The sequence below is a fragment of the Aspergillus vadensis genome (assembly GCF_003184925.1).
Source record: "Aspergillus vadensis CBS 113365 unplaced genomic scaffold BO88scaffold_9, whole genome shotgun sequence".
NCBI classification, from domain to species: domain Eukaryota; kingdom Fungi; phylum Ascomycota; class Eurotiomycetes; order Eurotiales; family Aspergillaceae; genus Aspergillus; species Aspergillus vadensis.
Window position 1 is genome coordinate 153,099 of NW_020292047.1, and position 12,680 is coordinate 165,778.

The following is a 12,680-nucleotide window of genomic DNA, read 5'->3' on the forward strand; positions in this document are numbered from 1 at the left end:
CAAATCAGTCGTTGGCTCATCTTTCTACTTACTTACTATTCCATTCATCCCATTCCATGCTGCTCTGCTTCTGCATCGCACAGGCTGCTGGCTCGACCGCTTAAGCCTGCCTCGCTCCTTAATTATTTTTTCTGCTCTCTCGTGCCATGTCTTAGTCTTTCTCTCTCTTCCGGCCATGGTTTGCACGCCCCAGTCTCTCTTGCTTTGACGGTCCTCATTGTCCGGAACCGTACCGTTACTCCAACGGTGCTTATCACCTTCCCAGCTGTGTGTGGACGCTGTGGGTGTCACATTTCCTTCCTCGTTGCTTTTTCTTCTTCCCCGAGGAAAAGCTCTTCCTATGCCCGATCGAGCTGGATCTAAGCTAATATGTTTGATCATCGGCCCTTAGTCGAGTACCTATTCGTCCACGGTCCTAACGTGACTTGAACCTACTGACTTACCTTGAACCGTCAAGCCCGGATCACACTTCAGCGCTGTCATCTGCCCGGGTCCCCCTGGGTTCTGTCGTAACAGCTACTTCCTTTGAACCCTGTTCATTCCCGCTCGCTTTGTCCTACACTTTCTTCCTATGTACCGAAAATGCGACCCTTTATAGATGACGCAAAGCGGCGGGTGGACCGTAGGCTCAGCGCAAGCAGGCAGTCCATATCGAATAGCCGCATGTTCGCCAGTGTTCTGCCAGAACGTTTAAGAGAAGATGATGACTCGCAGGTGGATTTCAGTGCACCCCCAGGCGGTATGGGGCCTCGAGAAGGTCATATGCAGTATATGCACCAGTCTATATTCGGCATGATTGCTGCGGTGGGCTCGAGATCTGGTTTTCATGCGCGGTTCGACGAGTCGAGTGATAGTGAGGGAGAGGACGAGAACCGTGCCCGCAAAGACGCTGAGAACTTGTCTGCTACCGCTGGTGCACTGCCAATTAGGAGCGGGAATGAATCGCCGCGATTATCTCCCAAGCCGCAGAGCCCGACTCCGGAGCGCGGTCGTCGCCATCGACGAACAATATCCGAGAACAAGTTATTGCGCCCGTTCAAGATCAACTCAAGGCAGAACAAAGGTCAGGAACCGGCTGTACAGTCCGAGCCCCCGACGGGTGATGAAATGTCTCGAGCCTCCACTCCCAAACGACCTCGAAGTGCCACTCCTAGGGCAGCCCCGGTCCTTAGTCGCATGGTAGAAGCACGGGCTCTGTTGGACACAGAGGATTCGACTAAAGGCGCCCCGTCTACTACGGAAGAGAATCGTGACGAGAGTTCTAAGCAGTCATCCGCATCGGCACTATCATTACGGCTCAAGGAGATGTTCGGGTTCGAGGCGCCGGAAAAGGTGCTTGTTGAGTACGCATGCTCGTTCTTGCAAAGCATGCTCTTGCAGGGGTACATGTATGTTACAGAAGGACACATCTGCTTCTACGCCTACCTTCCTCGGAAGTCCACCGTCGCCATCAAGTCCGGATACGTCTACAAACGGGGCCGGAAGAATCCCAAGTACAATCGGTATTGGTTTTCGCTGAAAGGGGATGTTCTCTCATACTATGCAGACCCCTCGAAACTCTACTTTCCCAGCGGCCATGTAGATCTCCGTTACGGGATTTCGGCTTCTTTGGCTGAGCCAAAAGACAAAGGGCGGGAAGTTAAAGACTTCCAGGTCACCACCGACCAGCGAACATATTACTTTAGGGCCGATAGCTCCTCGAGCGCCAAAGAGTGGGTCAAGGCTCTGCAGAAGGTCATATTTCGCACCCACAACGACAAAGGCAGCGTCAAGATCTCCTTCCCCATTGAAAGCGTCATCGATATCGAAGAGAGCCCCATGGTAGACTTTGCGGAAACTTTTAAAATTCGCGTGGTGGAGAGTGAAGAGACCTACGCCATCGATGAGGTACGTGCCCGACTTTGGCCTTCCATGCTCACTGCTGACTATACTGCAGTACTATTTCACGTTTTTCAATGACGGCCAGGATGCATTCAACTTCCTAAGAGGTCTCGTTGCTGACACGCCTATGAAGCGGTCACAATTGACCTTATCACCACAGCCTGAGCAGACGTCTCGCTCTCGCCGTAATCGGGCCTCCCAGAATAGGTGGTCGATCACCAGCGGGACAAGCCAATCTCGGGGCATTGGAAAGTCTGGCAATCGACGACGAAGCGCAAGCACAGGGCAGTTCAGTTTCGGGCAGGATGCCTTGAGCATGTCTCCGCCTATGAGACAGCAGGACTCATCTCTGTCCTTCGGAAACTCCTTTGAGCAGGCAACTGAGGCATCTGGTATTCTGCAGTCCATGACAGATACCACCGAATCTGCCAGCCAAATATTGAACCGAAGCGATGTTTTTCAGTCGCCTATGATTCGTACAATGAGACGAGGTCCTTCGGGCGCTGAGAAGACTGTTCGTCGGCACTCGGATGAGACAGCGCGGTCGGTGCATACGACCAGGAATGGGCCTGAGATACAGTACGCCGTGAGCGAGTCCGACCGTGATACTCAGACTCCTACCGGACTTCACCCTTCCACTTCGGCACTGAATGAGCTTGCTCGGGCAGGGGTGTATCCTTTGCAGCGCGCAGCAGGATTCGCCGAGTACTTGAAGACACGATCGAAGCAGATGAGCAACTTGCTGGCGAGTGAATCTATGGGCTATCTCGAGAAGGTTTCTGGGATGTGGGCCGGTGGCGGCAAACATTACGGAGAATCCGAGAATATACTCGCGGATGACCAGGCTGTTGATCCCGAAGACCTCGAGGCTGGTTGCAAGGACGGTGACCGATTCCGTGAACACTTTGCCCTTCCACCAAGTGAGAAGTTGCAGGCATCGTACTTTGCGTGGCTACATCGGATGATCCCACTGTACGGCAAGATCTATATTAGCCAGAAAAAGCTGTGCTTTCGCAGTCTCATGCCCGGGACCCGTACGAAGATGATCCTTCCGCTCAAGGATGTGGAAAATGTGGACAAGGAAAAAGGATTCAACTTTGGCCGCCATGGGCTTGTTGTCGTCATTCGAGGGCACGAAGAGTTATTTTTCGAGTTTGGCACAGCTGAGATCCGAGATGATTGCGCTGTCACGCTGCACAAAGGGCTTGAGTCTACGAAGTTCTTGATGGCGTCCGGACTACTTGCAGAGTGTGAGGAGAAGGATGAGTCTGAATCCGCCAGAGCAGAGCACCGTTTGCTACAGGAAGCCAGGCTGGATATCACTGGCATGCACAGTTCCCGCTCGGCGATGACTGAATCCAACGAATTGCATCCCATCTTTGATGACCCTCGCGCCTCCATCATCAACTTCAAGCCTACCGAATCTTTGAGGATTACGTGTCTTACAATAGGCTCTCGTGGAGACGTGCAACCGTACATTGCCCTGTGTAAGGGTCTTCTTGCCGAAGGGCATAGGCCCAAAATTGCAACTCACGCGGAGTTTGAACCTTGGGTGAGAAAGCATGGCATTGACTTTGCGCTAGTCGACGGAGACCCAGCGGAACTTATGCGGATATGTGTAGAGAACGGAATGTTCACCTACTCGTTCTTCAAAGAGGCAACAGCGAAGTTTCGAGGCTGGATTGACGATTTGCTGTCCTCTGCGTGGAAAGCTTGCCAGGACACCGACCTCCTCATTGAATCTCCAAGCGCGATGGCTGGAATTCACATCGCCGAGGCACTCCGGATTCCGTACTTCCGCGCCTTTACAATGCCTTGGTCAAGGACACGCGCATATCCCCATGCATTTGCCGTTCCTGAGCACAAGATGGGCGGTGCATACAACTACATCACCTACGTCATGTTTGACAACGTCTTCTGGAAGTCGGTTGCAGGTCAGGTGAACCGCTGGCGGAAGAAAGAGCTGGGCTTGAAGGCCACCGGCCTGGATAAGATGCAGCCGAATAAGGTTCCATTCCTCTACAACTACTCGCCCACCGTGGTGCCGCCGCCGTTGGACTATCCAGACTGGATTCGCATCACCGGGTACTGGTTTCTTAGTGAGGGTTCTAACTGGACTCCTCCAGCGGAACTGGTCGACTTTATCCAACGTGCTCGCAAGGATGACAAGAAGGTTGTATACATCGGGTTCGGGTCAATTGTTGTGTCCGATCCTTCCGCTCTCACACGCACCGTCATCGAATCTGTCCAGAAGGCCGATGTCCGCTGCATCCTGTCCAAGGGCTGGTCTGATCGTCTAGGAGACCCGGCTAGTGCCAAGTCAGAGGTCCCTCTGCCGCCAGAAATCATCCAGATTCAATCGGCACCCCATGACTGGCTCTTCTCGCAGATCGATGCCGCCGCGCACCATGGCGGCGCTGGAACTACTGGGGCAAGTCTGCGTGCCGGGGTCCCCACCATTGTCAAGCCGTTCTTTGGCGACCAGTTCTTCTTTGGAACGCGAGTTGAAGACTTGGGCGTGGGCATCTGTTTGAAGAAGCTGAACGTGACGATGTTCTCTCGGGCTTTATGGGAGGCTACCCATGACGAGCGTATGATCGTTAAAGCCCACAAGTTAGGAGCGCAGATCCGAAGTGTAAGTCGTATGTATTCTAATCATATTGCCCTGCTAATGATTGAACAGGAGGACGGGGTGGATACGGCTATTCAAGCGATCTACCGTGATTTAGAGTACGCCAAAACCCTGGCTCAAGCGCGCTCCAATGTATCCTCGACGCCGTTCTCGCCCACACCTTCGGCGAAGACGGTGGCAGAACAGGAAGCGGACGAGGACGTACCCGAGGAGGAGTGGACAATTGTCGAGGACGATACCGAGTTGGACATGAGGCCGACTGTCGCCTGATGTGGATAATATGATAGCTTGTTGACGGACTCGAAGCGAAGCATTAACTGCTAATTGACGAGATTTTCCGTCGTATGACTTACGAATTGTGGCATTTGCTCTGTTCGATGATATATGGTTTTAATATTGCTTTCGATTCGACTTTCCCACTCTGGGATTACATGGGTCTGGTTTGAGAAACATATGCTGCGATTGATGATTTACGAGATGCACAGCTGCTGGCATGACCTAATATATTTCTATTTGCTGTTGAGCTAGTGTTTGGATGAGCGTGCGAGGGTCTACATGTTTATTTTCGGCGATCATAGATCATATAATGGCACGGCGCATTGCAGATATCTATTGAAGATCTACCGTTGTTCATAGTAACTTATCATCATGTAGACTTTTATTTTCAATGCCTGCTTTTGACACTAAATACATACAAAAGGGTAGTCGGAGACAAAACCAGAAACAACACAAAAACAGTACATTAAAAAGTATCATATCATATCTCTCTAAAAAATGATAATCAAGCAGCCTTCTCCGTTTCCTCATCACCCTTACCTTCAGCTTTTTCTTTCCGTCTCTGCACCACATCCCAATTATAAACTCTCGCCGTCGCAACCTCCAGCGTCTACACAAACACAAACCATTAGCCCCGGCCCAAACCCAAACCCAAAAATGGAATAGAATAAACATACCGTAATCTGCTCCCTCAAAAACTCCAAATCCTCCTCACAATTGCCCAGACTCTTCTGCGCCGCCGCCAACTTCTCATCCAACATGCTCTCCGCCTCCTCAATCGGGTACGCAAGCATGACATTCGCTCCGAGCCAAAGGTACACTTCCTCGGTGTCCGCGGGCGAGACCGTCGCGCGAGCGTACAATGTATCGTTCAATTCGAAGTTGGTTTCGAGTGCCGAGGCACTTGCATTTTCTCTTCTGAGTTTCAGGAATCGCACCATCTCCAATGTCTTCTTGATGTCGGGGATCTTGTCGCGTAGACCCTGGGCCCGGCGCTGCGTGTTGACTTCCATGAATTGGTACTTCGAGATCATCTCTTGGAAGGACCGTAGCGTCGGTTCCACTTCGCTTCGTGAGGATACGTAGTCGGCTACATTGTCGACGAAGGGCGCGGCGGGGATCCCGCGCGGGTTGGTGGGGGGTGTTACTCTGGTTTGATGGTCCCCGGGGGAAGGGGGGAGGGTTAGTGGTGGTTCTCTTAGGGGGGTGGGTGTTTGTGGTTTGGGGATATTTGGGCTGGGATGGTGGAGAGGGGAGGGGTTGTTGTGGTGGTTGTGTGGAATAAGAAGGGTGATTTTTGCTGTACGGGATGTGGACTACTCACGAGGAAGTCTTCTTGTCTGCCATGGTGACAGACAGGTCGGAGTATATAAGATAGAAAGAGGGGGAGGGCGGAAGGTAAAGAGATGCACTGCAGGCCGCGGAGGAGAGAGAGAGCGAGGAATAATGATAATGATGGAGTGGGGGAGTTGATTGCCTGTTCGGGAATGGTGTCATCTGCGGCGATCTTCATCATCATCAACATACAATCTACAACTATTCTTACTTTCTCTTAATCAACTTCACCTCGCACAAATATACAAACAACATGTTATAAAGATATATAACATCTCCGCAATGGTCCTCCTAACAACAACACCCTCCATTCTCTCCGCCATCGAGGCCCTCCCTTCTACCTCGCGACATGACTTCTCCCTCCCCGATACCTTGAATCTAGAGGACCCGATTTCCCACGACCAATTAATCAAGATAGCTCGATACTTCCGACAAAAACCTACCACAGACTCTTCACCTTCTACTGATGGAAGCAAAACCCTGAACTCCCTCCTCCGCGGAACAAAAGTCTACGTCCCTCCTCCGCCCAAGAAACCCGAGCCGGTAAGCACCTATCTTCAACACTTACCTCCCCCCAACACTATACACAAAACAAGACTAACTAGACTGACATACACAGTCACCTGAATATCTCGCCCTCAAAGCGCGCCTTCTCGCCGCCGCCGAAACAGACGCCTACAACCGCATGACCTCCTCCTCATCCTTCACCTCACCCGGTTTCTTCCCTACATCCTCCAGAACCCCAGCAGCAACGAAACCCTCAATCTTCACCTCCTCAACACCCACCCTCGAAGCACTACACAACAGGCATAATCCCAACAATGATGATGACAATGACGCAGACCCCCTCACTCCCGGCCTCGTGCTCAACATCTTCCTCTCCGTCCTGATCACCGGGTTCAGCGTGTACTGGGCGCTGCGGAGTTTCCGGTCCCCGGAGATGCTGGTGTCTACTGTGGCGAGGGTGTGGAGGGGGAAGGGGACAGGACAGGGGGTCTCGGAGTCGGTAAAGGTGTTGGTGTCGTTGGCGGCGGCGGTGGTGGTGGGCGTGGCGGAGGTGATGATTTATGCGATTTATTTGAGGAAGGTGGAGGTTGCGAGGGGGAGGGAGAGGAGGGTGAAGGAGAGGAAGGTGGTTGTGGGGAGTGAGAGGGTTGGTGGGGGGATGAGTAGGGAGGGTGGTGAGGGTGGAGGTAATGGGCAGAGGGTTGGGGAGGGGGATAGGGAGGAGGAGGTTATTTGGGGTAGAGGGGTGAATGGAGGGTTGAGGAGGAGGGTGAGGGAGAAGTGGGAGGAGAAAGAGAAGGATATGGATGCGGATAAGAATCAGCAGAGGGATAAGAGTGAGTGAAGAGCGTATGCTGTTAGGGTTGACGGTGTACTATTATATGTAGTATATATTACTGTATAATGACAATGATGGACATATGCACTATGGTTGGTAAGATTGTATCAATAAGAATCTGTGCTAACTACTTCTCAAGCAATATCAATCATCCTCTCGCTCAAGCTCAGCAACTCTCTCCATAGCATCATCCCCCATATTCCCCGAAAACTCCCTGAACATCAAATTAGCCTCGCAGTATTCTGGATCCTCGAAAGTCGTATTAAGCCACTTCAGCATATCCTCCCACGCCTTGGGCATAACACACTCGGTTATCAGCGGCTCGCCAGATGAATAGCAGTTGCACCCATGATGCTCAGGAGCAGGGACAGGCAGCCCGAGATCCTGTTCCGACAGAATATACCCACGGCAACGCGAAGAGACGAAGCTCACAAACGATGAGGGGTCCTTAGAATCTTTACCATCCTTGTCTCCGAAGTCAACGCCAATCCGGTGAAAAGGATTGGTGAGACAGATTGCTGATATATATGGACGCCATGCTTCCCCTGTCACTTGTTAGCCAGATACCAGACAACCAACCACCCATAAACCTTGAAGCAAGAAAATTAAACCTACAATTACCCCCCAAGTACCGAATAACACCCAGCCCCCCATCATCCAACCCGACCACTCCAATCTTCGCATCAGCCCTAACCAGCCGACCCCGAGCAGCCAAGATCTCCTCAAACACATACTGAATATGTTCCTGCCAGTCACCATTCCCAGGGATCTTGTTCCGACGAGTCATCACCAGCGGCGGATCTACCGCCGACTTTCGAGGAACGCAATGCCAGGATGTCAGTGTCATCGCTTGACCAGAGCCACAATGCCACACCAACTGCCCGGTGTTTGCCAGGACAAGAGCCGTGTCTTTCTGATCCAGAACAGCCCGCGCAAATGCAACAGCCGACCCGACTTCAATCCCATCGCTGCTGAGAGTCCGGTAAGCCCAGATGCCGAGGTCCTGTATAGGCTCTCCGAAGACAACTATGACGCGGGAGGCAGTGGACAGGTTCTTGGAGATGAGAATAGGCACATGCGCATCGGTAGGTCGGGCTGTAAGTGGGAGCCGTAGAGTGATGAGCCCGAGGCTGCGAAGACGGGCGAGGACGATGTTGCGAATGCATGCTATATAGTGGTTAGAATACGAAGAATAATGTTTTTCCTTTTCTGAAGGCATAGGCATACTGTTCATCGCCTCTCGCTGCATCTCATTCCAGCGCGCGTTCCTGTTGATCTTGAACTGGAACTCTTCTTTTGGCGCGGAGATCTTTCGGATCTGGTCATCTTCGGTGATGAAGTACCTGGCTTTGGTTAGTAGATGGACTGGCTTCTATCTATCTCAGTCCCTCTTACCCCAGTTTCTCCAGATCCGCGGGGAATACAGGTTCTGCAGGGAGGTCCTTTCGGCTGAAGACGAACATTCTGGCGAGTGTAGTTCGACGATGACGAGAGAACGAGCGTGTGAGTAACAGTGAGTGTATTCAGCAAGAGAGAGAAATGAGATATGGAGACAAAAGACAACAGATCTAGAATAAAAGCAACGGCAAGAGCAAACAGAAGAACCAGAAAGAAACTGCAACTTCCCCCAGCCAATGCCAGTGAATTTCAAGTGAAGCCAAGTGCAGGCGTTTGTCAATGCATAGCTTACTTAGTACTTTATGTAACATCCGCCCTTCACTGCGCAGACCAATCGACAAGATCCGATGGTGTCACATACAGCCATGGATGATGCCGAACAGAATCCCCGTAAATAGCCACACCACTGCAACTCCCCTCTCTGGGAGTACTGTAGATCAAAAACCATCTCAACTGAGCACAAAAACCCAAGACGATGAAAAGGCATATCTCATTCCTCCTCATCATCTAATCAAACCTAATATACAAGTCCTCCGACCAACACAAGGAAACGGAGGAAAGTTGAAAACAAACGCCTTTCAGGAAGAACCCGCCGAACCCAATGAAAGCTATCACAAATATATGTATTCTTTTCGCATAAATTTCCCATACTAGTAATTTACCAACTGGCCTTCTTCACACCGGGGAGTTCACCGGCCAGCGCCTGCTGACGGAATTGGTACTGCGCACACACACCAGACATTAGCACTGACCCAATCAGACACCCGTTCCATAGGGATAAACATACTCTACCAAGTCTAAACGCCCGAATAACACTGCGAGGAACACCACCCGCCACACAGCGGTTCTTGATCTGCGTCGAGCGAGTGTAGGCGTGCATGGAAGCGAGCTGGAGCTGAGCCTGGGCGCGCACACGCTGGGGGAGGGAAGTGTTGTGGATCACGTAGCGGAGAGCTTGACTATTATCCAGAAGATAGCAATTAGTAGCTGTTTAGCTGGTTTCATTGACCTTTGGGGTATGGGTTGCAATTACCGTTCCGGCTCGAATTGCTCGAAAACCTTCCGCTTGGTGTGGTCGCGGACAACACGGGGGTTGATGAACCCGCCGAGGTCGAGGATCTTGGACCGGAAGTGCGACATGTTGACCTGGTGAAAGGGGGTTTCCTGGCGCTGATTTGGCTCGAATGCGATTTGGGGATGGATTTGATGGCCGGAGGTTTTGGCCGGAGCGGCGAAAGTCACGGGAGTCGGGATGCGGATTGCCTGTTTGGGTTAGGGGCATCTGTCTCTTTTTACCCGGATGGGAGGAGGATTTTGTCGGATATACAGAGTATGAGGGTATTCTTGTAATGCAGGAATTGAATAATTTATATTATGATGTGCTATATATTGATTCCATTTTTGGATAGTGTGGTTTGATTTTGGCGAGGTGATGGAAAGTATCATTGATATCTTGTGTCTTGACCGTGCAACGTACGTACAATATCAAAATCTAGGCCTACTTCGAAGCTCTGTACGCACTACCCTAGAGGCAGAATGGACAGTAAAGGAATTATGCTTAACATTTCAGCAGTAGAGCTCAGCCTGTAATTGCACCCCATAAGCATAGCGACTCGTTATAACCATTTCCAATGGCCATCCTCAGCTAGCAGACCAACCTATACATCCAATACTCTAAGTGCACACTAAGACCTGCAGCCCGCCATACTACGTCTATGCAACTAGTCCAATCTCCCACAGTGGCCGTATCCACCAGGTTCCTACATATCAGTCTTCCAGCGATGCCCTCCGGCTCCGCACACCTCCGAGCAAAACACCACCACCATCAAGCGGAGAAATAGGTATACAACATATCAATTGGCAAATGTCGTATGACGGTATCTTCTATAAGCTTATACACAGTAAATGCCCGCAAACTCGACTGACCGACGAACCCGCAGCAACCGGGGCTCTCAAACCACCCACACAAGCCACGCATTCATCCGCCATATCCGCGTGCTCGGAAATTCATCCAGAGCTAATTTAATGCTTCTGGTTCTTGAGGTTGGGGTTGCGGGGGTCGTTCTTGAACTCGGCGGCTAAGGGGTAACAACCGAGGTTAGCATGCACGATTCGGTTCGAAAGAACAAGGGATTCGGTGTTGGATTCAAGCGGACGCTTGATAACGTGCTGGTATTGAGAATGTCGTGACAGGTTCACTTACTCGACATCATGACGTTGGCGAAAGAGTTGACACCGTAGAGGATGACCAGACCTGTAATTCGAAACACCGTTAGAAAGCCGCCATTACCCCTCTCTCTCAACGCGCTTCAATGGAGCTATTCCGTCATATTCGCATAGCTATCCAGGCTAGACATAGCCATTCAACAAGGTAATAGGAGTGCATGCATACCGGCGGCGAAGAAGGGAGCCATGGGCTTGGCTAAATGAGCAAAGCAGGTCAGTTCATATCCTCAACTCTCGAACACCAACATGGGCGCGCCAGGCTCACGGCAAACGTACCAACGGGGGTGGGGAACTTCTTTCCGAGGAGAGACATGGTGGGCAGATCGTTTGATTGAAAGCGAAGTGCTAGGTATGGAGGAAAGACGGGAGTTGGAGCAGCTGGTGAAGGAGCGACGAGGACGAGAGCGGGTACAACGAGGTTTGTCCGGGAGTCCGAATCCCCGGCCGCTTTAACGCTTCGGGAAGGATTTGCCGCGCCGCTTTTACTGCGGCGTCTATCGCTGGTTGCCCCTCCGCAGTAAACAATCAACAATCACGATAACGATTAATCAAGACAATACACAACACCTTTTCTTCCAGCAGATACCCGATATTTCATTCCAACATAATCGCAATGGCAGACCACCTCCAAGCTTCTGTCTCTTCCCTCGGATCCTCCCTCCAACTCCTCGATTCCTCCATCTCCACCCTCGACTCCGGTATTAGCGACTTTCCCCGACTATGCAAGGTCTTGCAAACAACCCGAGTACGTACCCCATACCCTCCTGCTTAATATCAAAACCCCCAATCTAACCCCAACAGCACTTCGAACTCCTCCCCGAACCTACTCTGCGCGAAGCCCAACAATCCCTCCTCGATGAAATCACTCCCAGCATCGCCCACCTGCTCTCACTAGCGTCGAACCACGTGGAGAAGCTTTCGCGGCGAGAACAAGGACTGAGAGCAAAATGCGAGCTGCAAGAGGGAAGAATGTACTCAAATGAGAGCCGTCAGCCTTCGAGGATGCGTAGCGCTTATGGCGATCGACTCCAGAGCGGGGGCGCCTCTGGGAAGGCTGCGAAGGCGGCGGAGTTGAAACGACTGATGCAGAAGAAGGAACGGTTGCAGTATGCGGTGGAGAGGTTGGAGTTGCAGAGTACGCAGAGGGAGAGGCAGTTGAGGAAGAGTATGGCGTTTCACTAGAGCTCGGCTTGAAGGTTGGAAGTGATGCTTGCTGAGAGCTCTTCGACTAAGATGGGATCGTTTGAGCCACCTTGGGCAATCCTGCGAATGTAGGATATCAGATGACTGAGGATGGCTAAGGGGATATGGCTTGTGGCTACGATGTTATTTCTCAGAGTCAAGAGGGGGTACTTCTCGTCAGGGAGAGTATAGCCCCGATTCGGGATGTGCGGCCGCATATCGACTTATGGCCGTAGTCGAGTTATGACTATGCTCTACATGTCGACACTGCATACTGAAAGCGCAGAGCCGCTGTGAATGAAGGACCATCGGCGAAGCTATAGCCATCGCGCTCTCACCACTATGAGCGGAAGATGCCTGACTTGAAGGACAATGCTGGGAAGATTCAGTGTCCACGTGGAACGC

The 12,680-nt window shown here is 51.6% G+C and overlaps 7 protein-coding genes across 7 annotated transcripts; 3 read left to right on the top strand and 4 right to left on the bottom strand.

Annotated features, from left to right (window-relative positions):
- Positions 1 to 663: 663 nt before the first annotated feature.
- On the top strand, positions 664 to 4,783 carry atg26 (UDP-glucose:sterol glycosyltransferase; the record flags this gene model as incomplete). The annotated part of the gene is made up of 3 exons (XM_025708161.1): positions 664 to 1,887; positions 1,937 to 4,516; positions 4,565 to 4,783. The coding sequence occupies 3 exons, from the start codon at positions 664 to 666 to the stop codon at positions 4,781 to 4,783; spliced, it is 4,023 nt and encodes a 1,340-aa protein (XP_025563591.1).
- Positions 4,784 to 5,155: 372 nt separating this feature from the next.
- Positions 5,156 to 6,222, bottom strand: BO88DRAFT_487282 (tubulin-binding prefolding complex subunit PAC10). Its single transcript, XM_025712533.1, has 3 exons — positions 6,114 to 6,222; positions 5,467 to 5,938; positions 5,156 to 5,399 (listed from the first exon to the last, which is right to left on the bottom strand). The coding sequence occupies exons 1-3, from the start codon at positions 6,134 to 6,136 to the stop codon at positions 5,295 to 5,297; spliced, it is 600 nt and encodes a 199-aa protein (XP_025563592.1). The 5' UTR covers positions 6,137 to 6,222; the 3' UTR covers positions 5,156 to 5,294.
- Positions 6,223 to 6,327: 105 nt separating this feature from the next.
- BO88DRAFT_363778 (uncharacterized protein) lies at positions 6,328 to 7,816 on the top strand. Its single transcript, XM_025703953.1, has 2 exons — positions 6,328 to 6,667; positions 6,744 to 7,816. Exons 1-2 carry the CDS (start codon positions 6,407 to 6,409, stop codon positions 7,473 to 7,475), a joined length of 993 nt encoding a protein of 330 aa, XP_025563593.1. The 5' UTR covers positions 6,328 to 6,406; the 3' UTR covers positions 7,476 to 7,816.
- BO88DRAFT_386690 (uncharacterized protein) lies at positions 7,394 to 8,932 on the bottom strand (the record flags this gene model as incomplete). Its single annotated transcript, XM_025704795.1, has 4 exons — positions 7,394 to 8,014; positions 8,085 to 8,636; positions 8,697 to 8,812; positions 8,865 to 8,932. The coding sequence occupies 4 exons, from the start codon at positions 8,930 to 8,932 to the stop codon at positions 7,614 to 7,616; spliced, it is 1,137 nt and encodes a 378-aa protein (XP_025563594.1). The 3' UTR covers positions 7,394 to 7,613.
- A 593-nt stretch (positions 8,933 to 9,525) lies between these two features.
- Positions 9,526 to 10,007, bottom strand: BO88DRAFT_452816 (mitochondrial 37S ribosomal protein uS14m; the record flags this gene model as incomplete). Its single annotated transcript, XM_025710714.1, has 3 exons — positions 9,526 to 9,588; positions 9,655 to 9,826; positions 9,901 to 10,007. The coding sequence occupies 3 exons, from the start codon at positions 10,005 to 10,007 to the stop codon at positions 9,526 to 9,528; spliced, it is 342 nt and encodes a 113-aa protein (XP_025563595.1).
- An 882-nt stretch (positions 10,008 to 10,889) lies between these two features.
- BO88DRAFT_452817 (F1F0 ATP synthase subunit i) lies at positions 10,890 to 11,406 on the bottom strand (the record flags this gene model as incomplete). Its single annotated transcript, XM_025710715.1, has 4 exons — positions 10,890 to 10,945; positions 11,071 to 11,121; positions 11,260 to 11,289; positions 11,370 to 11,406. The coding sequence occupies 4 exons, from the start codon at positions 11,404 to 11,406 to the stop codon at positions 10,890 to 10,892; spliced, it is 174 nt and encodes a 57-aa protein (XP_025563596.1).
- A 300-nt stretch (positions 11,407 to 11,706) lies between these two features.
- Positions 11,707 to 12,275, top strand: BO88DRAFT_452818 (DASH complex subunit SPC19; the record flags this gene model as incomplete). Its single annotated transcript, XM_025710716.1, has 2 exons — positions 11,707 to 11,838; positions 11,895 to 12,275. The coding sequence occupies 2 exons, from the start codon at positions 11,707 to 11,709 to the stop codon at positions 12,273 to 12,275; spliced, it is 513 nt and encodes a 170-aa protein (XP_025563597.1).
- Positions 12,276 to 12,680: the final 405 nt, after the last annotated feature.